Here is a 24,351-nt window from a genome sequence, read left to right as displayed (position 1 = left end):
ACGTGAGCCCTGGTTTTCCTCGAGGCCCCCTGGGCTTCCTGAATTGAAAGGGAGCCGGGGCGCTCCTTTCTGTCACCCCTTTCCCTCTCGGGGGGTGGAGGGCTTCCTTTGGCCTGAAGGGGATGGGGACGGAGGGAGGGGGGACCCTTTTTGTGCACTTGGGCTGGGGGTGTGCTGCGTCCCTTCCCTGGGTGTGGGGGCCCGGTCGGCAGCCCCTCCAGGTGCGCCCTGGGGCAGGTCTCCGGGCCGGCAGGGTGGGAGTCGGGGGTGGGGCGGAATGTGGGTTCGGGGGGCAGCGCCCGGCCGTGGAGGCTGGGAGGGCGCGCAGTCGGGGCGCCTCAGGCCTTGGAGAAGGTGGCGGCAGCGCCGGCGGGGCCCCCGGGGGCAGCTCCGGGCTCCTCGGCCCAGCGGTTCATGCAGCGGCGCCGCGCGTTCATGAAGAAATTGCTGACAGTGTTGAGCTCCAGGCCGAGCTGCTGCGAGATGGTGACCTGCATCTCCTTAGACGGCCGCTTGTTCTCCTTGAAGATGGCGATGAGCGTGCGCCGCTGCAGGTCGGTGAACACCAGGCGCTGCTTTTTGGGCTGCAGCGCGCGCTCTTTCTGCTGCTCCTGCTCCTTGCGCTTGCAGGCTGCGGGCGAGCGCGGGCGGGCCGGCGGGCGAGAGGGACGCGGCGCCACCGCGCGGCCGGACGGGAGAAGACAGGCCACGTGTCCCGGAGCATCGAGACATCAGGAAACAGAAATGCGGGAAACGCGAGAGATGGAGAGACGACACGGGGACAGGGCCAAAAAGACAAGGAGACACAAAGAGCAGGAGGCAGCGAGAAGGCGGTAGGTCGATAGAGACCACCAGTAATGGAAGGAGAGGGGGGCAGACAGTCGTGGGCGGGGAACAGAGACAAAGGAGGCAGATGGGGGCGGGTAGGGGAGACAAAGAAGGGGACATAGTGTGAGCACACTTCCACAGGCACGGGTCGTCACGCCCTCCCACACCCTTTCTGCATTCTGAGCCCCTCCTAGCCTCATGTCCCCAAACTACCCCTCACCCCCCAAGAATCCTGACCTCAAGAGTACAACTAATGTTGGTGGCTTTCTGCCCTCCCTCCTGCAGCCCACACCTGGGGGATGTTGGGGGAAATGACCCGGAAACCCTACATGTGAGTTATTTGGCTCAGTGTAGACCTGAGTGAAAGAATTGGTTAATTAATACCTCTTTGTGGGGGGGTGGGGTCACAAACCCCAGGAACATCCCCCTGGAATGATGGGGCAACTAGGTTCTCGGAAGACAGGTGACAATCCATGTCTCCTTCCCTGTTGACCTGAGGCCTGATCAGCTTAGGGATCCAGAATCCAGCTAACATGGTCATCCACTTGGTCTGATTCTGATCTCTGAGCCCCTACTCTGGCCTCCCTCCACCAGCAGGCTGAGACCAAGGCTTGGCACCCCTCAGGTCCCCCAGGGAACTTCTGGAGGTGGGGAATTGCAAGACCAACCCTCCCTCTGCCAGAACCACCTGGCCCAGATGACGAGGAAGGCATAGGAGGCCGCCCTATGGTCAGTGCTTGTGTGCTAAGTCACTTCAGTCATGTCCAACTCTTCTCAACACTATGGACTGTAGCCCTCCAGGTTCCTCTGTCCATGGGATTCTCCAGACAAGAATACTGGAGTGGGTTCCCATTTCCTTCTCCAGGGGAATCTTCCCAACCCAGGGATCGAACTCATGTTTGCCTGTATCTCCTGCATTGCAGGCAGATTCTTTACCACTGAGCCACTTGGGAAGCCCCCTGTGGTGGGTGGAAGCTTGCAAAGGAGAAGGGGCAGCATCTCAGAGTGGTGGAGCTAGGGTGGAGCCTATGGTCGTGCTCCCCCCTGCACCAGCTCCAAAGCGGGCCCCTCCCCTCAATGCTGTGGGGCCAGTGGATGGACAACATGATCTTCACCAGCCAAAGCTGGCTACCTCCACCTGGGGACTGGCGACATCAGCGAAAACTCCATCAGGGTTTCAATTCCTTGTCCACACACCAGTCAGGGACAGTGGGTGGTGGACACCCGCCCCATCCTGCCTTCCCACAAACCACTTGCCCCAGCGACTCTGTCACCCCCAGAGTGGCTGGTGGCACAGGCTGTACTAGCAGATCTCCACTGCCAGCCCTGGTAGCCTGCTGGGACCACATACCAAGCTGGTTTTTTTTGGTTCCGGAACAGTCTGAACCAGATGACATGCCAGATCAATGTCCACACACGTCCGTAAAAAATAAATGAATGTCCCCTGTGCTGTGGCTCATTTCTCAGTGATGACAGCTCCCCCTCTCGCCCCCAAGTCCCCCCCTCCATTTGAACTGATGCACCACTTCCTTTTCTGGCTTCTTCTGACCTGGAACACACAGTGCTTCTAATTGGCTGTTTCAGGTTTCATAATTAAATAAGACTGGCAGGCAGAGGTTACTAGACTTTTCAGAAAAAAGCCTCTAATGAAGGAGAGAGAGAGAAAGTGAGAAAAATGGGAGGAGGACTGGGGGCTGATGCTCTCAGAAGAAACAGATAAGATAGGTGCAATTAGAAGTCAGATTCTGGGAGGGGTAAGAGAAGAATACTGTATCCATGAAACAAGAACCGGATGCTGTTCAATAGAAAGGACCATGAAAGGGGCAGACAATGCTCTTAGAATTTAAGTATATTATAGCAGGAATAAAGTCAATGTAAGAATTGGGACATAGGAACTTTCCTGGCAGTCCAGTGGTTAGGACTCTGCTTTCACCACCAAGGGCCTGGGGTTCATTCCCTGGTTGGGGAACTAAGATTCCACAAGCCATGTGGCATGGCCAAAAAGTTAAAAAAAAAAAAAGAAGAAGAAGAATTGGAACATAAAGCAAATATCCCTGGAAATACAAGTGGATGCAGAGATGAAAAATGAGGGAAAGATGATAACAAAGTTTGAGGATGAATGTGCAGGTTTGTCATCTGAGCAAGAGGCCATCCAAAACTAGAGGAAGGGAAGCCCAAACAAATTATATCAATATGATTAGAATAATATGTGTGTGTGTGTGTGTGTGTGTGTGTGCTCAGTCATGTCCAACTCGTTATGACCCCATGGACTGTAGGCCACCAGGCTCCTCTGTCCATGGGATTCTCCACATCTCTTGTGTCTCCTGCATTGGCAGGCAGATTCTTTACCACTGCACCACCTGAGAAGCAGTTGGAGGACATGAGAATTCAGTTTAAAACAGCTCATGAAATGCTCAGCTCAATAAATTAAAAAAGACTCCCTGAGGCTCACCCTTGTGAAATGTCAGGGACCCAGGGTGAAGGGAAGATAAATGCTCCCAGAGAGGAAAGCCACATGCCATTTGGAGAACCAAGAATCAGAGTGGCTTTAGGCTTCTCAAAAGCTATGAGCCAGTGGAACAATGCCTTCAAAATTCTGAGCAAAATCTATATTCAGCTAGAATTGTGTGCCCAGCCAAACTCAAGCATGAAGGCAGACTAAAGATATAGCCAGACATTCAAGGTCTCCAAAAGTTGACTTTTGTGCACCCTTTTCTCAGAAAGCTATTAGAGGGCATGTTTCATCAACATGAGGAAGTAAATCAAAAAAGGAAGATGTGGGATTCAGGAAATGTGATTCAATCTAGAAGAAAAGAGGTATCCCATATGAAGAAGGGAGACCCTGAAAGACAGCAGGACAAAGGCACCAGGGACAAGAGGTCAGCCCAAGATCAGAGCCGGTGCACCAACAGAAGTAGAAAGGGGAGATGTCCTAACAGGTGTTAGTTTTGCGTTTTGTTGGAGGATGTGGGAGAGTTTGTGATAGGCAACCATAAATTCCTGGAAGAACAAACAGCTGTACAAGAAAGGAGACAGAAATCCTAGTACTGTATGAGGTAAAACCTAGGAGATGAACCATGTACCAGACAGCATTTTGTATACAAAGTGGGGAGAGGGAACATTTATTCATGTTTTATCTGCATAAAGAAACTTTGATGGGAGAGAGAGGTTCAGGAGGGAGGGGACATATGCATACCTATGGCTGATTCGTGTTGCTGTATGGCAGAAACCAATGCAACATTGTAAAGCAATTAAAAATAAGTATTAATTTTAAAAGAAAGAAACGTGGAAAGGAAGCACCAGGAACCACCTTGACCTCTCATCTCCTTGGAACTGGCCAGCTTGTGAAGCTCACAAGAGGAGGCCACATCCCCATTCTTTTAAGGAAAAGCTGGATCTCGGGCAGCAACATCAGGGAAGAGTCAAAACTCAGCCCAGGCCTTTACATTCTTGCCACCTGTTGTGACCTCCAATTCATTCATTCACTCATGCTTTCATTCACTCACTTAGAATTGTTCTCACAAACTCAACATGCATTTATAGGAAGGGCAGAGATACAAACATTTCAGAAAGCCTGCAAGAGCTTTACACGTCCAGGGCCTTCCATGTGCTGTTTTTTTTTCATCCTTGAGATAATTCCATAAGGCAAGGAGATTCTTTCCTACTCAGAGAAGGTAGGCCACTTGCCCAAAGTCACCCAGCAAGTCCTGGTAGGGACAGGACAGGAGCCAGGGTTGACTGGCAGATGGAAGGGAGGTAAGATGTGGGTCGCCTCTTCCTCACCCACCTCCTTCTTGTCCAATCCAGAGCCGTGTAGGGGCTTCAGAGGCGGAGGCTGGGGGAGGGGCCAGCCACAGCAGAGTCGTGAAAAAACTTCGCGTTTTGTCGATCACAGCAAAAAGAGGCTCCGCTCTCCCCCCGCTTCCCGGGCGTTCAATCTAATTACAGCTCCTCACAGCCCGGATCGATCTGGGCTCCAGTCGGAGCTGTTTACCGCGAGCAGCTTTTGTCACCGCTTCATCCCCCACAGCCCCCAGCGGCGCCGGCCTGGAGGCCCCTGGCCCCGCGGGGGTGTCAGTGCGGTAGGGGAGGCGGCCCAGAACGGCTTCCTCCGCCCACCAGTATCCCTTCCAGCACTCAGGATCACCCTAGTCCAGCCCCCAAATCGCTGCTGTCCCTGGAGGCAGCCCCAGGAGGAGGAGAGGACAGGGAATGGGCCCCTTTCACAGAAGTGAAAACAGAGGCTGTGAGAGGACTGACCAGGAAGTAGCCTGGGGAAGAGGGGCCGCTGGGAGCAGCCTGGGGTCTCCCCACCCACGGCCCCCAGACACTGCCCTGCCAGTTCTAGGCCCACCTCTCCCGCAATGATCTCCCCTGGGGACCACCACTGTGGTGTGCCTAGGAAGCCTCCTCCAGCATCCCCTCCACCGTCCCCTGCTCCCCCTGCGGCTTGTCCACCTCCATTTCTTCCTCCCCCATCAGGGTCGCTTATCTGCCCTCCATCACCTCTGCTTCTGTCACCTCCACCATCACCATCTCCTCCACCTGCATCGCTTCCACCTCCGCTGCCTCTTCTGCCCTCCTCTCCACCACCATGGTGTCCACCTACCAGCATCGCCTCCATTACTTCCACCTTCACCACCTCTACCAGCATCACCTCCTCCTCCACCATCACCACCACCTATGCCAGCACCACCTCCATCCACAGTCTACCTCATCACCCCATCAACACCACCTCTGCTCTCATCATTTCCTCCACCTGCACTCTTAACACCATCCATTTTATCCCCTCCAAAACTGTCTCCTCCAATACCCTCACTTGTACCATCAAACCCCATCATAGGGCTCACCTTGTATGTGACTAGTACAGGGAGTACATAGCCCAGTCCCCTTACCAGGGCTTCCCAGCTTGTGGTGGGGGGACAGGGAGGGGCTCCAGACTCAGGCCCACACCACTAACCATGGTTGCCATGACAGCACAGGAGGAGCCAGCTGGGCTGGCTTGTGGGATTTTGGGGGGGTTGTCTCTCAGGGACCCTGGGAGTCAGTTCCTTTACAAGGCCTGCTTCAGTCTCAACTGCAAAACTGGGACCCTCTGCCTCCTTCAAACATTTTTCAGTGTGCCGTCAGCTATCCACCCCCTCCTCATCTCATTCAGCCCCTTACCCCCACTGTCTCTCTGTTCTTATGTCCTCCTGCTGCCCCGACTCAGCTCACAGCTTCGCAGCCACACTGGTTTCACCCCGGGCACAGACCAAACTCAGGCCTTTGCAAATAGCTGCCACCTCTGCCTGCATCGCTCTTCCCCACGTTTCTTCATAGCTCCCTCGTCTCCTTCTAGTCTTCACTCAAAGCTCTGATCTCATCTGTGAGGTCCATCCTGAACCCCCTCTCCAATTTAATTCTTCAAACTCTCTCCCTGCTCAGCTTTTTTCTTCCTTTTCCCCTGACAGTATTTACCATTCTCTCAGGGAATGAAGGTTCTGGCTCCAACTTTCTCTCCTGTCCGCCCTCCATGACCTCAGGGACGGAGAATCTGATACTCGGAGCCAGATTCCATGATCTTAGAGCATCCAGGGTCTCCATCTAATTGCTGTCAGTCATTTTGGAATCAGGGATGAGGAGGGTCTGGGGCTGGCTCCTGGGAGTCCCGGAGGAGATCCAAGGGGATACAAAAGAGGCCCCTTTCCAAATTAGCCTGCTCCTATGGGGTCGCAAAGAGTCGGACACGACTGAGCGACTGATCTGATTTGATGTGAGGGCACCCCTCAAGGGCTGCTGCTGCTGCTGCTGCTAAGTCACTTCAGTAGTGTCCGATTCTGTGCGACCCCATAGATGGCAGCCCACGAGGCTCCCCCGTCCCTGGGATTCTCCAGGCAAGAACACTGGAGTGGGTTGCCATTTCCTTCTCCAACCCTCAAGGGCTAAGGGTGGGCTTTTCTATCAGTCCGGCCCGAGTTTCCCGTTGTGACCGGCAGGAGGCAGTGGTCTCCCGCCCCAGCACAGGGCGGGGCTCCGGGAAGCAGGGTCAGCCAGGCTGGGCTGCATCCCTGCGGCAATGGCAAAGGGAGGTGAGTGGGGGTCACCCTCAAGTTCCCTTTCATTTCAGACCCTCTGAGGCTTACTCCCACAGCACCTCTGTCCCTCCTGCCTCCTGCCGTTCTAGGAAGTTGCTCACCTCCAGGAGCCAAGGGGGCAGTCAGACCGGCCACCACGTGGGTTACTGCCCGGTGCCTGCCTCTGAGCCTGTTTCCTCACATGGAAAATGGTCTTAGTCATGAGCCCTGCCTTGCCAGGCTCTGCGAACGGGTTTAGCCAGAAAAGTCCTGAATAGGGTGATGGCACTGAGCTGAGGCTCTCAGCGCCCATCTGGGGCTGCGGGGCAGGGGCTAGGTTCCAGCCCCCACTTGCAGTGCAGCTGTGAAGTGCCTCCCCGCCTCAGGACATGCCTCAAGCCTCAGCACCTTCCCAGGAATCTTCCTGGAGAGGGAAGGGATGGAGAGGCCAAGGTTCGGAGCAGGGCGGCCTCAGCCGAAGAACTCCTACACATCCCTCAAGGCCCAGACTCAGTGGCCCTTGCCCCAGGAAACTCTTCTCCTTACCCTCAGCAGAGCCCCACTTCCCTCCCCTGGGAGCCCTCTGATGTCCAGCACAGAGTGGATCCACAGGAGGCTGTGGGCCGACTGTGTCTGTCCACTGACTGACGCCCCTCCCCACTGTGGGTGGTGGGGGAATAGCCCATACTGGAAGACCCTGCACAGGGAGACCTGGTGGCCACTGCCCTGGAGGGCCAGGTAAGGCAGTGGGACCCCAGGAGCACCCTGTCTGCAGTCTGCCAGGGAGAAGCTGGGGCCCTGGATTCAGTCACCCCCTCAGTGGATGGGGAGAACCAGGCCCCCACTGGGTGGAGCTGGGGTTGCACCTGTTAGCTTCCGTCTGACCCACCGCTGCTGCCTTCCCCCTCCTTCTCCCCAGACAACCCCTCTCCTTCTCTCCTCCCTTCCTTCCCCTTCTCCCGCCAGTCTCCCCCTCCCCTTCAGGTTCCTCAGCATCTTCATCCCTCATCCTCTCCCTCCTCCTTCTATTTCCTCCTCCTGAGGCCTGCTGTGGTCCACCAGGGTGACCTGGAGAATGAGTGGCCCCGCTATGCCTGTCCAGGGCCATCCCTAGCCCAGCCAGCTGACCACATGGGCTGTCTGTCCCTGTCTGTTGGATGTGCCTGTGTGAGGACACACAGGGCCCGGCCAGGTGGACAGAGGTGTGAGAGGGAGGTGGTGTGTGCAGTGCACTTTGCTGCACTGGGAGGGTGTCCATGCAGAGCAGACCACAAGTGTGAGTGACAGCAAGTGACCTATGATGGTAGGCAGAGCCGTGAGTGTGACAGGTGGATGGGAGGGACAGTGCGGGAAGGCTCAGAGGATGAGGCTGGTCAGTGGGCAGTACAGGAACACCCAGCCAGACCTCAGCGTGACCTTGGCTTGCAGCTGGCCTGGAGGGTGTAGTGGACACAGCATGGACATCAGATGGAGGGTGCTGTGTGAAGAGTCAAGGGCATAATGTGACTTCTGGGTGTGACAGCCAGTATGGGTGGCCCTGAGCCCATGGGGTCTGAGTGTACAGAATGCAGGATGGGCCACCCAGACCTAGGGCAGTTCTTGTCTGCTCTTGTCCTGGGACTGCTAGCTGCCCCCACCCCCCACCACCACCCTGTCCTTCCTGGTCAGCAGGCTCCAGGGGCCAAGTGGCCCTTCGCATACACTCCGTGGTTTACAACCCTGGTCCTGATGTCCCCATCCGTCCATGGAAGTGGGGGTCCCACCGTACAGCAGTCCAAATGCAGGCCAGGGTGGGCCTGCAGCCATCACTCCTCCCTTCACTAGCTCTTTCTCCACACACTTATCAAGCGCCTACTGTGTGTGCTGTTTGGATAGTTTTGCTGGGGAAAGCAGTGAGTAAGATGGATGCAGCCCCTGCCTGACGCGATCTGATGTGATGGCACGCTAGCCAAACAATCAGAGATACAGGGAGACCCATGGCTGCCCCGATGTGCAGCGGGGGTGAAGGCGGGTGTGGGTGGGCTATTTGTAGGGGAAGACCTGAGGCTGCCTGGGTCGGAACAGATCTGGGCATGGAAGGTAAAATAGGAGGCCGAGCTTGACATCTGGGGACAACGGGGGAGAGGCATAGTGAAGCCCAGGGAGATGAGGCAGGAGCCAGGGTCGCACTAGAAGGGTGACACCCCCCAAGAAAGGCTGGGTTTGACAGGAGACAACAACAGCCAGACGGTGGCCCCCAAAATCAGCGACCTAGGAGTGTTGTCTCAGTCCTTCTGTGTGGCACTCTGTGCTGTGTTCAAGGTCCCCAAAGAGTTGCTCTTGTCGGCCCCCTGCCCCCCTGACCTCATAAGCCTGTACCCCACAGTGTCCATCCACCTGGGTACAGGTTGGGGTATGGGAGCAGAAGCTGGATTCGCTGTCCCCTCCTTCCAGCCACCTTCTGAGCTCAGCTCAGCTTCTTGGAGCAGACAATTCAATACGGAGCCAGGTCCCCGGCTGGGATGATGACTGGTTTCCTTGGCGACACATCTCACCCCGGCCACCAGCTGCCCAGCCCCAGATGTGGGGCACATTGATACACCCACCTGATGGCTTGTCCCCACTGGGCTGCCTTGAGCATTCCCCGCTGGCCTCCTCTGGCCAGAGACAGTGAGTGACTTGCCCAAGGTCACACAGTGAGCCACTAGGAGGGGAGCTGAGCACATTCATACCTCCATCCTCTTTATCCATACCCTGCATCCCTGCGGGCCCCAGTAAGAGGTTCTCATGGATGCGGGGGGCGGAGTCATCTCCAGGGAAACGGAGGACCCTCTGGAAGCCTCAGGAGCCCCCTCTGCCTCTGCTGCCTCCCTGATCTCCACACCCGCTCCTTGCGTCCTCTCCTCCCCTGCCTGCCAGGTCTACACCTCCCATCTCCCAGCATCTGAACCACCTTGGCTGTCGCCCAGCCTCCCTCCATCCCTCCCTCGATCCCTCCCCCTTCTCCTTCCCCTGATGGGATTTTAATGGCCGCATTTTCAAATTAGTTCTGAGCCTTTCAAAGACTTATCAGAGAAATGAGCATTTCCACTGGACTCTGGGCTACCCCTGGTGTGTGGGGGGGAGGGGGGCTCCATCTGGTGGTTGCAGTGTCTGTGATGGGGGACGCTGGGGGTGTCCAGGGGCAACTCTCATGCCTCGAACCCCCTCCCCATTCAGGCACTGTGGAGGGGAGGGGTTGGCGGGGGGGGGGGTGGGGGGGGTGGGCGGCAAACCGCATCAGTGCGCACACAGAGCTTTTATTTAAAAAAAAAAAAAAAAAACTGTTAACAGTCACAGCGGCCAGCAGTTGGAAATGGATTTGAAAAAGATGACAGGAAAGGAACCGGTGATAAGAAAAAGCGTAGAGAGGCCAGCGCACAAAAGGGAGGGGTGGGGCGAAGCGCAGAAAAGGGAGGGGTAGGGGAAGCCAGCATCTCAGTGATTGGCAAACTCAGCCACAAGTAAAGTCACAAGCGAAATGGTGGCGGTGCACGTGCGCGCTGCTGCCTGGGGCTGACCGCAAACCATCTGAAACCGCCCAGGTGTCCACCGGGCGGGGAGGTGGTTGAAGAAAGGAGGGAACGGCCAAAGAGAATATTACGCAGCTGGCAAAAGGGCCTCCGAGGCGCTGTCTTTCCTGATGTGGATGTTCCGTGTCAGGAAGCAAAAGCACAGGAGAACTGCGGGGGGCGTGGGGGTGGGTGGTCTTTTGGTGGCATTTTTTTAAAAGAGGAAAAGAAAAGAACGTGCATTAGGGGTGCTGGATTAAGTGTCACCTCTCTTTAGAAGGAGAAATAGAAACTGGGATTTATAGAAAGGAGGACTTGGCGAATGTGTCCGCTGTTTGAAAAAAAAAAAAAAACACAATGTTTTTTAAAAGAACAGGCTGGGGAAGCAGAAGGCAGGCAGAGGGAGCGAGCAGGGTCTTTGTCGAGGTTCCCCAACGCACTGGAGCTTTTTTCTTTATCCGCTTTGTGCTCCAGCCGGCTGCGGATTCTAGTCTCCATTTGGGGAAACGGAAGTGCTCAGGGGACACGCCTTGTCCACGGTCACGGACCCGAGCTGCCGCCGGCCCGTGCTCCCTCTCTGGGAGCGCCCCGTGTCCCCCGGCGCTGAACCGTTTGCATTCCAGGCGCAGCGACCCGACGTTCCGAGCGAGCGCACAGCCGAGCGCGCCAAGTCCGACGCCGCTCTGGGGCCGGGAGGGAGGCGAACCCAGACACGGCTACCCCTGGGTGAGATGTGATTTCCCCCCGAGTGGTGGGATGCGAGCGCCGCCGGTGACCCTGCTGGGACGCCGCGGGTGTGAAGTGCCAGTGTTCCAGTCTCCTTACACTGGGCCGCGCGCGTCCACCTCCCGCCGAGCTGTGGAAGGCAGGTGCACGCTAGATCCTTTCAGGTTTGGGAGATCCCACGTCCGCCGCGGACAGAACGGCGGAACGCGGAGGCCGGGGTTTTGCCCGCGGCGGCTTGGCCGGCACTGCGGGGCGGCGGCGGCCTGGGGCAGTGGGAACCAAGGCACTGACTTCCTCCCCAGGGCACGCTCGGTTTCGTAGAGAAGCATGAACCCTGCTGTATCCGTACCAGGCCCCCAATTGCCCACCCCGCCACCGCTCGCCGGCGCGACCTTCTCCCAACCCCCCAGCACTAGGGAGTAGGGTCGGACAGCAACTGCCTGGAAGCGGGTGTGCAGAAGTGGTCAAGCGGCCCAGCTGGGTGCCATGAATAATTCCTGGCCGCTCGCAGCGGTTTCGGGAGAGAGAAGGGGGTTCTTCCCCACACCCCCAGCGCCCGGTGCTGCCTCCGATCGCCAGACCCGACTTGAGCCGGAGACTGCGCTCTCTTGTCCTAGTGTGGGCGCCTACTTGTGTCCGGTGAGGACCTACCCTCACATCCCCGTTCCTTTGCATCTCTGCTTAAGTTCCCCATGCGCCTCTACACTGCGTCCCGGGCACGTCTACACTTGCGTCCTTTCTCTCCTGCGGCCCACGCCAGTCATGGACGCCCTACTGGTCCGTTTCCTTCTGCCAATCTGTGGCTTGGTGCGTGTGACTCTTTAGGTCTAAGCCCCTCGCCCACTCCCACATCAGTCCATAAAGCAAGACAGGAGGCAGGAGGGACCCTGCCCCAACCTCATCTTGACCCCACCCACATCCTGGCCCCATCCGCATACCGGCCCCACTCATATCTACACCTATTTGGCCGAGGGGAAACTGAGGCCGCAGGTACCCCAGGACACCCCAAGGTCAGATGGGTCTCCCAGGCTGGTCTTGGCTCCAGACCAGCTTTTCTCCTCCCCTAGGAGCACAGCCTTCCTTATTGATCAAGGGCCATATTTAATTAAAAACTTGATTCAAACCAGCCTAAGCTGCCCTGGTTAAGCCGAGCTCGCTGCTACACACAAAGACTCCAGCCATAGGGGCCGGCCTCCATCCTTACAGCAGTTTTGGTTTCCCGCCTCCCAGCCTTTTGTCCTGAGGCAGAATAGAAAGTTGCCTCCACTTCTGGGATCTGGAGAGCGACCAGGCATGGTATTAAGAAGAGGAATGGTGAGCCCCCTCCAGCTGCGGAGAGGACTCCAGGGAAGGGGGTGGAGCCTGGAGACCAGCGTGGAGAAGGAGGCGGCCAGAGGTGGGTTGCTCCGACTAGAGTGGTGATGATTGATAGGGGGCGTCGGGGTGTGGGAGGAGGCTAGGGAAAATGGCCCTGTCTTGGTGAGCCCGAAGGCAATGGCACCCCACTCCAGTACTCTTGCCTGGAAAATCCCATGGACGGAGGAGCCTGGTAGGCTGCAGTCCATGGGGTCGCTAAGAGTCGGACACGACTGAACGACTTCACTTTCACTTTTCTCTTTCATACATTGGAAAGGGAAATGGCGGCCCACTCCAGTATTCTTGCCTGGAGAATCCCAGCGACGGCGGAGCCTGGTGGGCTGCCTTCTATGGGGTCGCACAGAGTCGGGCACGACTGAAGCAACTTAGCATAGCATAGCATAGGATTTTCAGCTAAGGAGACTCGGAATAAAGAAGCCAAAGCCCAGCTCCAGGACCTCTGTGTGCTTCTCTGTGACGTGGGGGTGACCATCCAGTCTCTCAGGCAGGAAGTTCTCCGACCTGGGGTCCAGGGAGGCTGGACATTCAGTGACCCAAATTCCCCCTGAGGGCTGGCAGCCAGGAGAAGCAGAAGCAGGTGGCTCTGTGTTCAGCAGGAGGACACTGGGACTCGACCTCCACTCCCCCTCTACCCCCCCCCACCCCCTCGAGGGTCTCTGGTGGTCCCTGGCGGGGCTTCCATGGGCACAGGAGTCTGTCCAACTCTGTGTCAGGAGGAAAGTGCAGGCCTTCCCTCCTGGCCCAAGCGTCACCCAAGTGTTTGTAAGCTGGACCTGGATGTAACCTGGAGAGGCTTCCTCTTAGTCCTGGCCTCAGTCCACTGAGCTCTCCTCCCAGCCTTTGTCTCTGCTGGGCCCTGAGTGGGATAGGAGCCTGAGCCACTCAAGCCCCACTTACTGCCAGCTCCACATCTCCCCGCTTGTGCAGCTTCGGCAAGAGCGTCCCTTTCAGCCCTGGCTTGGTGGTCTGTAAAGTGGGCTCATTATCTGAACTGGCTTAACAGTCCCTCATTCCTAGGGGAGGGGGAGGGCTCTGAGCACCCCAGACAGCCCCCTCCACATCTGACAGCCAGAATCACGGAACCTGGGCAGGGAGCTGGCACCACCCCACTTGGGGCTTGTGTTCTATAAGGGGGGCTGGTGTGGGGGCCCCTGGCATTGTACCCAGACCCACAAGGCTCTGGTACCCACAGCCCCAGACAGTCTCCCCCTACTCCCTGTTTCTCGGGGCGGGGTCTGCAGTGTCCCCTCTGGGTCCCAGACCCCCTTCCAGCTCCCCTGCCCACTCTCTGTGGGTTCCACGAAGCACAGACTGCCGGTGGTGACCCGGGTCTTCCCTACAGACTAGGAGGTGTGGTGTGAGCAGGTGAGAGTGAGTAAGCAATGTGGCCTCAGGGTGCAGGTTCTGTGAATGTGTCCTTAGGGGTTCTGGTGGGGAATGAGTTGATAAGAAAAACCTCAACAAGCACCTCGGAGGTGGCACTTGATTCTGTCCATTTCTCTGATGAAGAAACTGAGACTCAGACCCTTGCCCAGGATGAGTTAGTGATAGAACCCAGGTGAGGCCAGTTATCCAAGTTCTCAGCTAGGATGTCTTTCCTAAAGGATCTGTAAGAGGTATGGGCCCTTGTGGTTGGTTCAAGGTTAAGTTTTACAGAAGGTACATTGGCCTTTGGGGGGTGGGGTGGGCAGATCATTTATGGGGTTTGGGTAGTAGTCCTACCAGAGTAGACCTCTCAGTTGAGTCTCTTCAGCCTAGGAAAGCCCCCACCCCACCTGCCCGCCAGCTTTTCAACACCTGATGTTGGATACAGAATGGGTGGGGGACAGGCCTGTCCTAGTCTGGGGGGAGGGGCAGTTGATGTGTCTTTTCCCCTTCCACCACCGTCCCCCCCCCCGGACTCCCAGCCGCTGGTCACTGCCCTCACTGTGCCCACCAGCTTCAGCTCCAGAAATGGCTCCCTCCCTGCCTCAGTTTCCCCCACCAGCGGTCTCCCTCATCCTTCAGGGATTCTAGGTTCAGGGCTCACTAGTGAGCCAGGAGGAGAGGACCCTTCCTTCAATCGCCACCATCTGATATTTTATATATATTCTCTGATCAGTTACAAAAAATACTTTTCCTCCGGAGTTGCAATTTAAACAATATTTGAAGACGGGCGAAGTTATCGACCAGGCGGCGGTGATGAATTAGAGCCGGTAATTCGAATTCATCGACCACCCCGCCCCCGCAGAGAAGTCCATCAGCCCCTCCCCCAGCCCCTCTTCCGTAATTACCGTTTGAGACGGGGTCTTCCAAGGGAGGGCTTCGAAGAGGTGGCGGCTGGGAAGCTGCGGGGCTCTAAGGACCCTGAGGGTGGAGCAGGGTGAGACCCCACCAGGACAGTGGGGTTGGGGCCTTGCAGGATGGGCCGTCCCCAGAATCTCAGAATTCAGACCCAGAGCCTGTCTACCCCAGTGCACACATTTTACAGATGGATAAACTGAGTCGCAAAGAACAGACAGGTCTGGGAGCAACGGAGTGGGGAACCCTGAGGTCTACCTGGCCAGATTTCTTGGGTGCTTCAAAAGAAAGAAATCCCCCTTAAGTCCTCAACCCCAGAGGACTGCCGGCTCCATGTCCCCCTGCTTGTGCAGCTTCCGCAAGTGCGTCCCTTTCAGCCCTGGCTCGGTGGTCTGTAAAGTGGGTTCATTATCTGAACTGGCTTAAACAGTCCCTCATTCCTGAGGAAGGAGAGAGGTGGAGGAGCTGGGAGCCGTCAGGTTCCAGACGAGTGACCCCAGCTGAGGAGCTGCCGTTGGGAGCCGTCACCTCCCGTTTCCAGTCTCCTTTTCTGCCTCTTTGTCTCTTTTTGTCTTTCTCACTTTGTTTTTGCCACTGTCTCTCCCTACCTATCTCTGTGTCTTTCTGCCTGTCTCTGCGTGTGTCTTTCTTCGTCCTTACCGCCTCCTGGTCCAGGGCGGTGGGGAGGCCACCCCAACGGGACGCCCACAGCAGCTGGGCCAAGAAGCGAGGCCGGAGACAGAGGCCCGCAAGCGCGCGGAGGCGGGACCGGGGCGCGGAGCTGCCGGCCGGTCCGGGGATGGCGGGCGGCTTTCGCTGGGCTCAGGATGGGGACTGGGGAGGAGGAAGGGCGGTGAGTGCGGCCTGCCGGGGTCGGACTGTGCGGGTCGGCGGCCTGGAGGCGCCTCAGGCTGCGCGTGCGGGGCGGCGCGTGGGGGAGAGATGAGCCAGGCCACCTCCCCCTAACCGCTGCGATTTGCCGCCACTTAACCGCTTTTCATTTGCGCAGCGACCGGAACTAAAGGCCTCTCAGCCGGTCGGCTCCTAATTACCCCACGGCCCAGCCACCTCTAACATTCTAAGCCCAGCCCCGCTCTCTGGACGCGGTCCTGAGCGCGCCCAAGGTGCAGCAGGTGCCCAGGGCCCGGTGCGCGGACCAGGCGGGCGGCAAGATCACAGAGTGGGCAGGGGCCTGGGGAAGCAACGGAAACAGGCCAGGTGTCGCGGTTTAGTGTCCCCTGGACCTGAGCATATGCCAGGCCCTGCCCTCAGGCCCTGCATTTCCCCTAGGGGCCCCCAGACGGTCGCTATTCTGAGTCCCAGTCCAAATGGGGAAACCGAGGCTCAAAGAGGCGAGGAGGCTCTTTACCGCCACAGAAGTCAGGGAGGCCCGGCCGGGATGCAAGCGCGGGCCGCCCGCCCTCCCCTGCCGGTTGGCGCTGCTCTCCCACAGCAGCACCCCCACGGGGATTTCTCCCCTGAAGTCTGCTATTCTAAGACGCCCTCATCAACCTCTTGGATGGCCCCGAAATGTGCCATTCGAATGCCACAAATGGGTTCTGTTTCTTACATGATGTGACAGTGGAATTAAAAAAAAAAAGGAAACTGGTGTGTGTCCTTTGGGTACACATGTGTCAGACACAATGTCCCCGAAATACATGCCCTGGGGAGGAGGCCAAAGGTGGCCAGAATGACGGTAAGTCAGACCTCACCAGTGACCCCATTCGACAAGGGCCTCTTAGTATCTGTGGTGTCAGAACTCTGCCTTTGGCCTGCTCCCTAATGTCACCTGCATCACGCACACACAGCAGGCCATGACTGTGCATTGGTGTGCTTGAGTGTCTCCTGTGAACACACCTGTGCCACTGCATGTGTCACGAGGGGGGTGGGGCAGGACAGAGTGGATCCTGTCCTCAAACAAGACCATCCAGGTTCCTGATGCCATTTCTAACATTTCATGGCAACCTTCCCACGCACTTGGTCACCTGCCACATGAAAGGAGGATTTATTCCCCAATGTGGAGGATGAAGGAAGCCTATCGGAGGCTCAATCACCTTGTTCTGCAGAGGGGAAACTGAGGCACACGTGTAGGTGCAGGGGCCCCAGGTTGTCCAGGTGGCCTGGGGGAGGGGAGCAAATAACACAGACCCCTCTCCATCCCCCACTGGCAACCCAGTCTTCACAGCAGAAGGCTGCAGACACAGCCAAATCCCTCCCATCCTCCCCGCTCCAGGGGCGGCTGGTTGAGCCCTAGCCCGCTCCATCCAGCCCCTCTCGCCCCTGTGCACAGAAGCGATCGATCAGGTGCCTGGGGCTGCTATTGTCCCCATGGCTGGGGTGGCTGCAGCCCCTCCCCAGAATGGCCAGGAAAAGACCCTCCCCACCCAAGCCAGGCCACCACTGCGAGAATGGGGGCTCTCCTGCACTCCCCCTACTCAGCAGAAGGGGTCCTGGGCGGCGGCTGGCTGGGGGCAGGTGTGGACCCTGCTGTTGTCAGCTGGGAGGGAGAAGAGGGTCAATGAGCATCAGTGGGAGTAAGATGAGGAAGCAGAGAGAGGTAGAGAGGGAGCAGGACAGAGAGGACGAGGAAGAATAAGACAGGGAGGAAAATGTGGATCAAGCAAAGAAATAGATACCAGTTTGCCCCGACAGAGAGAGTAGAAATGAGAGAAACACAAAATGGAAAAGAGAGGCGGGTTCGGTGCGCGCACTCGAGCCAGGAGCAACCGCGCGGGGAGGGCGGCCGGCCGGCTGGGGTGTGAAGGCCTCCGGGCCGCGGGTCCCCCGGGCCGCCCCTCCCCCGCCCGTTCTCGAGTGACCTTTGCCAGCGGCCGGAGGGGGGAGGGGGCTATCGATCGCGGAGGCCCAGCTACAAAGAAGCGCGCGCTGGGGCCGGGGGCTGAGCGCGGGCCCGGCTCTGGCTGCGGAGGCGCCGGTGTTCGGTGCACGGTTCCTACACTCTGCCCCCGGAGCGGGAGGAGCAGTGAGGGGCCGTTCGGGGGGAGGGGGGTGGCACTCCGAGCTGAGAGCGGCGGCACGTCTGGATCACACCCCCCAACCCCGCCACACACACACACACACACACACACATCACACACAATGAGCGACCCTGCTGGCAACTTGCGGATCCTCCAGCAGTCTGAAGGGACCCAGGGATCCTACTCCCAGTTCCTGGAGGGACTGAGCGCGAGTGTAGACTCCCGTAGGGGAGGGAAGGCGGCACAGTCCTTTCCCTCCTTTTGGTGACGGTACAGACGGGCAGGGGCGAAGATCGCGCTCTCACCTCCTGCAAGGGGGTCCCTAGCGGGCGGCGGAGTGCCAGGCCAAATGGGGAGGGGGCCGGGACTCTCCGCCGACGCACTGCCTGGTGCTAGGGAGCCCCCCGGAGCAGGACCCCTAGGGTCGGGCGGTGCGCGCTGAGCTCCTACCTGCCAGGCGCAGCGCCGACATGCGCTGGAACTCGGGCTCCTGCAGCCACTTCCACATCCTGCGGAAGGTCTCACGGCCCGATTTGAGCTTGCTCCAGGGCTTGGGGTTGCGCAGCAGGTCGGAGAGCGTGCCCTGCGAGCGGCACAGGATGCGCTGCGCGAAGATGGCCTGCGGGATGCTGTAGCGCTTCAGCTCCGCCGTGATGCGCTGCGCCACCTCCTTGGTGTTGATCTCCTCCGCCGCCGCGCCCGCCCCGGGGCCACCGCCGCCCGCGGCCGGGCCGCCGCCGCCCGCGTGAGACCCGTGCGCTCCAGCCGCCGCCAGCCCGCCCAGCGGCGCCAGCAGCCCCGCGGTGCTCCCGCCACCCGCGCCGCCGCCGCTGCCGCCGCCTCCGGACAGCCCGCGGGCCAGCGCGTCCTCCGCGCGACCCAGCAGCGCGGCGTGCGGCTCGAAGGCGGCGGGCGGCAGCAGCTTGTCCCCGGCCAGGTGGCCCGGTGCGCCGTAGGCGGCCAGCGGCGGGGGTGGCGGCGGCGGCGGGGGCTGCGGGGCGCCGTGCAGCGCGGGCGGCAGCGCATTGGGCAGCGGCGACAGCGGCGACCCCATGGCGGGCAGCTCCTTGCCGTAGGGCCCGTAGAGGTGGCCCACGGAGGCGAGCGCCGCGCGCTCGTCGCGCATGAGGGTGAAGCTGCCGCTCACGCTGGCCGCCAGGCGCTGCGGCGGGGGCGGCGGGGGCGGCGCGGCGGCCGGGTGCGGGTGCGAATGAGGGTGGCCGCCGTGTGCCCCGGCTACGGCCGCGGCCGCCGCATGCTGGTGGAACTTGTCCGCCACGGCTGCGAGCGGGGGCAGGTGCTGCAGCGGCGTGAGCGTCGTGTAGGTGCCGCCCAGGCCCGGCGCCTCGCAGGCCATGCCCATGGCCGGGTGCAGGGGGCCGGCCAGCTCCCCGCGGAAGTCAGCGCCGCCACCCGCGCCGCTCGAGCCGCTCGCGCCCCCGGCGCCCCCGCCGCCGCCGCCGCCGCCGCCGTCCAGCAGGCTCGCCATGCCGGCCACTAGGCCGGGGCGCCCGGGCGCCACCAGGCCGCGGTGCTGCGCCGCTGCCGAGCGCGCGTGGCTCGGGCTTAGCAGCTCGCCCGCCTGCGCGTGGGCCACGCCGTGCAGGCCCCCCAGGCTCTCCAGGCTCAGCTCCATTCTCGGCCGCCGCGCGCGGACTCCTCGCCGGCTCGGCCGCCCGCCCGCCGCGCGCGCTCTTCGGCGCCGGCCCGGCGCGCTCAAGGCCGCCGCATGGCCCCCGCCCGCTCCCCGGTGGCTGCGCGCGAGGCTGCCCGGCTGCGCGGCGTACGGCCCGGCCCGGCTGCGAGCGCGGCCACCAGGATGTGGCGGGGGAGCGGCCGCCGGCGCCCGGGCCCGGGTCTGACGTCAGCGCCCCCGCCCACCGGCTCCCCTAGCCGCCGCCTCCCGCCGACTAGCTCTCCGCCCGCCCTGGCCCCCTGGAGCGCCACGCTGGCCGGAGTGGGCTAGACTCCGGGCTTCTGCCAGACACCCTGCCACTGCCTCCACCATGTCCCCTGGGGATCAGTGGTACTCGGGGACAATGGACGGAGGTCGAGGACAGACTTCACCGAGGCGGGGCTGGTGACTTAGTCTCTGGGGCTCAGATTCTCTGTCTCTTCCAAGGGTCGTGAAGGTTACTTTCCTCCCTGGCACCTGTGAGTCCATCTTTAGGGAGTGCACCGGAGTGTGACTCAGTGGGGGCCTGTGATCCAGGTGTTGCCCCCTTCTCACGCAGATCCCTAGGAGGTGGGCTCTCTGCTCCCAAACCTCCCTCTCTCCTAGCATAGGTCGGGAGTCACATCGTGCCCCCAAAGTTCTCTCTGGGAGGAGGGTGCTGAACGGAAGGTCCTCAGGCTGATTCCCAGCCTGTGTCTCCAAGTGTCTGGATCTGCTCCCATGTGTAGGCACTGGGCCCTCAGTTTCCCCAGCTGTACAATGGAGCACCCGGCCTCAGGGATGCTAAAAGCTCCTCCTATTTCCAAGTCCTTCTAATTGCCTCCATCTCCAGCGTGAGAGCAGCTTGGGGGTGACTCTGAAAGAACCTCTGTCCCCCTCCAGATCAGGCAGGCCTGATACACATCCTCTTTGCTTCCCAGGAAGCCCCTGGTCAGACTCCACCCTCTCCCTGGGGTTTCTCTTTGCGGTGAGAGGAGGGAAGGTGCTCCTTTTCCTCCCCACCTGGAGACGGGTGAGGCCCAGGGACCCCTGGAACTGGGATAAATGAGGGAGCCTTCCACACTCAGAGACCCCCTCCCCCACTGTGATCCCTTTGTGGGAATGAGATACAAGTCAGGAAGGGGAGTCCAGAGTGGCCAAGTCAGACCCCAAAATGTGCCCCCAACTGAAGAGCAGGGTGTGGGGTGAGGAGGGATTCCCAAAACCAGCCCTACCCCTTATTCCTGCCCAGAGGATAACCATTGCCTTTTCCCAAAGCCGGAGGAGGAGGGTAGGGCTAGTAAGGTCTGTGATGGAGTCCCCCAGGACCCCCCACCTCAGCAGGGAGGGTCAGGGCTCTAAACCATGGGTGGAGGGCTGCGAAGGCCCTGTCAGGGAGCTCCCCCTCCATGCAAACCATTGGGCATGTCGCTGTCTCACCACCTTCAGCAGGATTGGAGGTTTGATTCTGGGAACTGCCACTGGACTTGGTGTCTGTGCGGTGGCTCCTGTGTCTCAGTTTCCCTTTCCCTGACTGGGGTGGGGGGAGGGGAGGGGAGGGTGCCTTCCTACCTGCCCCCACTGAGAGCCTGGGCACATCTTTGCTGTCCACCATAGTGGGGAGGGGGTAGGCTGTCTCCCAGTGCAGCAGTGCAAGGAGGTTGAAGGACCAAGATGATCTGACCCCCAGCTTGCACAGCGGGGTGTGGGGATCAGACAGTAGAATGGCCTGAGCTATGTCCTGGGGTGGAACAGGGCACTAAAAAAAACACTGCCTCCCAGTGCCTTGTGCTTAGGACTTAGCATTTAGTAGCCACTTACTGTTTACCAGGCACATACTCTTGCTTCATCGAGAGCCCCGAGGGGAAGTTGTGCCTCTGTTCAGCATCCACAGCAGGTCCAAGGTAGAGAGTGGTGGCTGTGGCTGTTCGGGGTTTTGTCCAAGTGCCAACACTGCCCCCAGGTCCTGGTCCACTGAATTTTCAATTCAGGATTTACATAAAATTTCAGGGACACCCATCTTCCAGGTAGGAAAACAGAGGCGGCAGAGAGGGACAGGTCTGAGCAACTGACTAACCCCTCCCCACGCAGATTCCAAGTCTGGGAGGTGGGTTCTGGCTCTGCCCTGCTCCAGCCACCCCACCCCCACTGTCTCACTTGCCAACAATCACAGATAATTAAAAATAATCGTAGGATCTAAAAATCAATCAGCCTTCATAAAATGATTGCATCCCGGGCCCAGCAAGCTCAAATCAGGCCGGGGTGGGGGGACCCACTGTGGGGGTGGGGTCTTTATGGGTGGGAAAGCAGAGATGGAGGAATTACCCCCAAAGTCAACTAAGGGGTGCTCCGTGGGGATCGGGAGCATGCAGCCTTTTACCTCCATCTTCGTATATTTCCTCCAGCTTGATTATCATTTTCAATTTCATAACAAGCTTGTGTGGCTGTTCTAACAGGGAAAGTATCCATTTTGAAAGAGGTAGACCAGCTGCTTTAAGATGAAGGGACCCCCTCCCCTCCACTGCCTCCAGACACCCTAAATGTCTCCTCTGGGCCGGGGCTTCCTGATGGGGGGACCAGCCTCGTCCCCCAGGTACATGGAGCCCCCCAGTCAGCCTGGACACTCAGACACCCCCAGAGGTGGGGATTCCGCACCTGCAGAGACTATGTTCCCCCTGGGAGACTGAGCAAAAATTTGCCACCCTCCAGAGAGAGAGAGTGGGGAGCCCCCTGGAACCCCAGAATGGGCTTCCCCCACCAGCAGCCTTTTAGTAATTAGTAAAATAGAATTGAACTGGCCGCAGACCGGCCGGTGGCTGGGGCCCTGATCGATCTTCAGTCATTAGGCAAATTGCGGGTTGGGGGAGGGTGGGCCAGATGGGGGCAGGGCGACCCCTGATCCTAGACCCTGCCCAGACCTTGGCCAAGTGGCAGAGGGTTCTCTGGCCTCAGTATCCCCTCCAAGAAAATTGGAGTTTGACCCCTGGAACCCAGGTCTGCACCTGGAGGTGTCCCAACCCATGCTGGGCTGCCTTGATCAATGTCCACCTTCTCTGTTCACAGCCCGGGAGAAGCTGAGAAGCAAACCTCACATCTGGCTGACCTGAGGGCTTGTGGGGTCCATCCAGTGGCTGGGAGGGTTAGCTGAGGCTCAGATCTCCTCCCCACTCCGGGGGAACCCAGCCTTCTTCCGGGGTTCCAACGCCAGGGTTCCTGCCCATCTCTACCACAGCTGGAATCAGAACCGTCCATCTCCTGTCTTCTTGCACAGGCTGAATTCCTTGTCGATTTAGCTCCTGATGGCAGCTAAAAATATGTGGGTGGGTGGGTGGGTATTATACGCAAAAGTTTTCCCTTTCTGAGCTTCCCCTAGGCCCCTCCACTGTTGGTGGCTGATTCTGTGATTGGATTTGTCCCCCATGGAAATGAAACTCACCAACCGCTGTGCATTCTTCCATTTTATTAGAGCGAGGTTTAAATAAATAGTGGCGATCCACATCTCTCTCCAGTCCCTCCTAAGCCTGAGACCCTTGTCAGCCCCCGGTACGGACCCCCAAACCCGCAGACGCCCCCCAAATTCTGGCTGTGCACACCTGACTGGGCCCGCGTGCTCCTCCCGACTCTGCGTCTTCGTTCGGGCCGGGTCGGAGGATTTTATTTAGATTGGGGGGTGCGGGAAGGGTGCAAGACTGTTCCCCTCCGGCCGGGGATCCCGGCCACGCTTGGCTCACGGCGCCCCGAAGATCCCAGTCTCGAACCGAGGTTGGGTGTGGGGACTTCTCAGTGCCGAATCTGGGGCGCCACGACGTTGGGGTTTCGCCGCTGACGGACAGAAGGTCCAAGGTTCCTGCCCACGGTCCCGGGACGCCCGGTCGCGCTGGCCCGCCGAGTGGATGCTCCCGCGGGCGTGTCGGCGACAGCTGCGCCCGATCGATCCCCGAGCCCGACCCGGCTCGGTTGCCCCCGCCGCGCCGCGCGGCTCCATCGAATCCTCATCGCTCTCGGGCCACGCCGCCCGCCGCGCTCTCTGCAAACACCGCGCTTATTTGCACCCGGGCACTAGGGCACCGGGGCTGGGAGTCGCGCCCGGCGGGGTCTTCCCTGGGTCCCCGCGTCCTCCTCCACCTGCCCCAGCAGCTCGGCCTCCGCGGGCCCAGGAGTTCCAGGCGCAGAGAACGGAGAGTGTTCCACCCCCGCCTCTACGACCCTGGGCGGGTGGTCGCAGCCAGGCCCCGATTGGCGCGCGGGCGCCCGGGTTGTGTAGCTTGGGGACGCTCAGCCTGCCCGGTCTGGAAAGTGATCCTCGGGGGCTCGGGATTCCCAGGGCGCCCGAGGTCGGCCCGCGTTCTTGCCGCTTCCTCCACCTGCCTTCGCTCCCTCTGCGAGCCGGGGATCGTGTGCAGGTCCGGGAGCTGGGCTGCTGGCCGGAGCTTCGGACGCCCGTCTCGTAAACACGGAAAGACCCAGTTGGAGACGCAGCCAGGAGGGACTGAGCGCAGGAATACGCTCGTCAGGCCCGAACCCCCGGTCACTCCTCTCCATCGCGATCACATCCCCCCGAAACCCTGGTAGTGAGGAAACTTGGAGCCTGTTCTGCGGTTTGCAGTCGGGGAAACTGAGGCCAAACCAGGCAGGGCGCGGGTGGCTGCCTCCAGAGGATGGTGGAGGGGGCGCCCCGCTACCCGCCTCCGCTGACCGCGTGTTCCCGGGCACCTCAGGCCGCGGATTTCCCCGCAGCAACGAAACCCGCATTCGGCGCCTGCTCCGGAGGGTCCGGGCCACCCCCGCGGCCAAGCTCCGGTCCTGACAGGGGAGAGAGTGGTCCCCCCGCCCCCATGTCCCTGGGCGGCCCTGGGCACCCTCTGGCCCTTCCCGGAAGGGTCTCTCCTTTGACGACTAAAGATGTAAATGTGTATCTATTT

At 59.6% G+C, this 24,351-nt stretch overlaps 1 protein-coding gene across 1 annotated transcript; it reads right to left on the bottom strand.

The window, feature by feature from the left end:
- Nucleotides 1-255: 255 nt before the first annotated feature.
- ONECUT3 (one cut homeobox 3) lies at nt 256-19,411 on the bottom strand. The gene is made up of 2 exons (XM_024995158.2): nt 18,226-19,411; nt 256-631 (listed from the first exon to the last, which is right to left on the bottom strand). The coding sequence occupies exons 1-2, from the start codon at nt 19,409-19,411 to the stop codon at nt 339-341; spliced, it is 1,479 nt and encodes a 492-aa protein (XP_024850926.1). The 3' UTR covers nt 256-338.
- Nucleotides 19,412-24,351: the final 4,940 nt, after the last annotated feature.

The sequence above is a fragment of the Bos taurus genome, chromosome 7, assembly GCF_002263795.3.
Source record: "Bos taurus isolate L1 Dominette 01449 registration number 42190680 breed Hereford chromosome 7, ARS-UCD2.0, whole genome shotgun sequence".
Taxonomy (NCBI): Eukaryota; Metazoa; Chordata; class Mammalia; order Artiodactyla; family Bovidae; genus Bos; species Bos taurus.
The sequence above is the reverse complement of the archived record's forward strand: the minus strand, read 5'-3'. Positions and strand labels throughout refer to the sequence as shown.

Coding starts and splice junctions, on each gene's coding strand:
- ONECUT3 (XM_024995158.2), bottom strand. CDS start 19,411: ATGGAGCTGAGCCTGGAGAGCCTGGGGGGCCTGCACGGCGTGGCCCAC. Junction 632..18,225: donor GTCGGCGCTGCGCCTGGCAG/GTAGGAGCTCAG, acceptor GCTCGCCCGCAG/CCTGCAAGCGCAAGGAGCAG.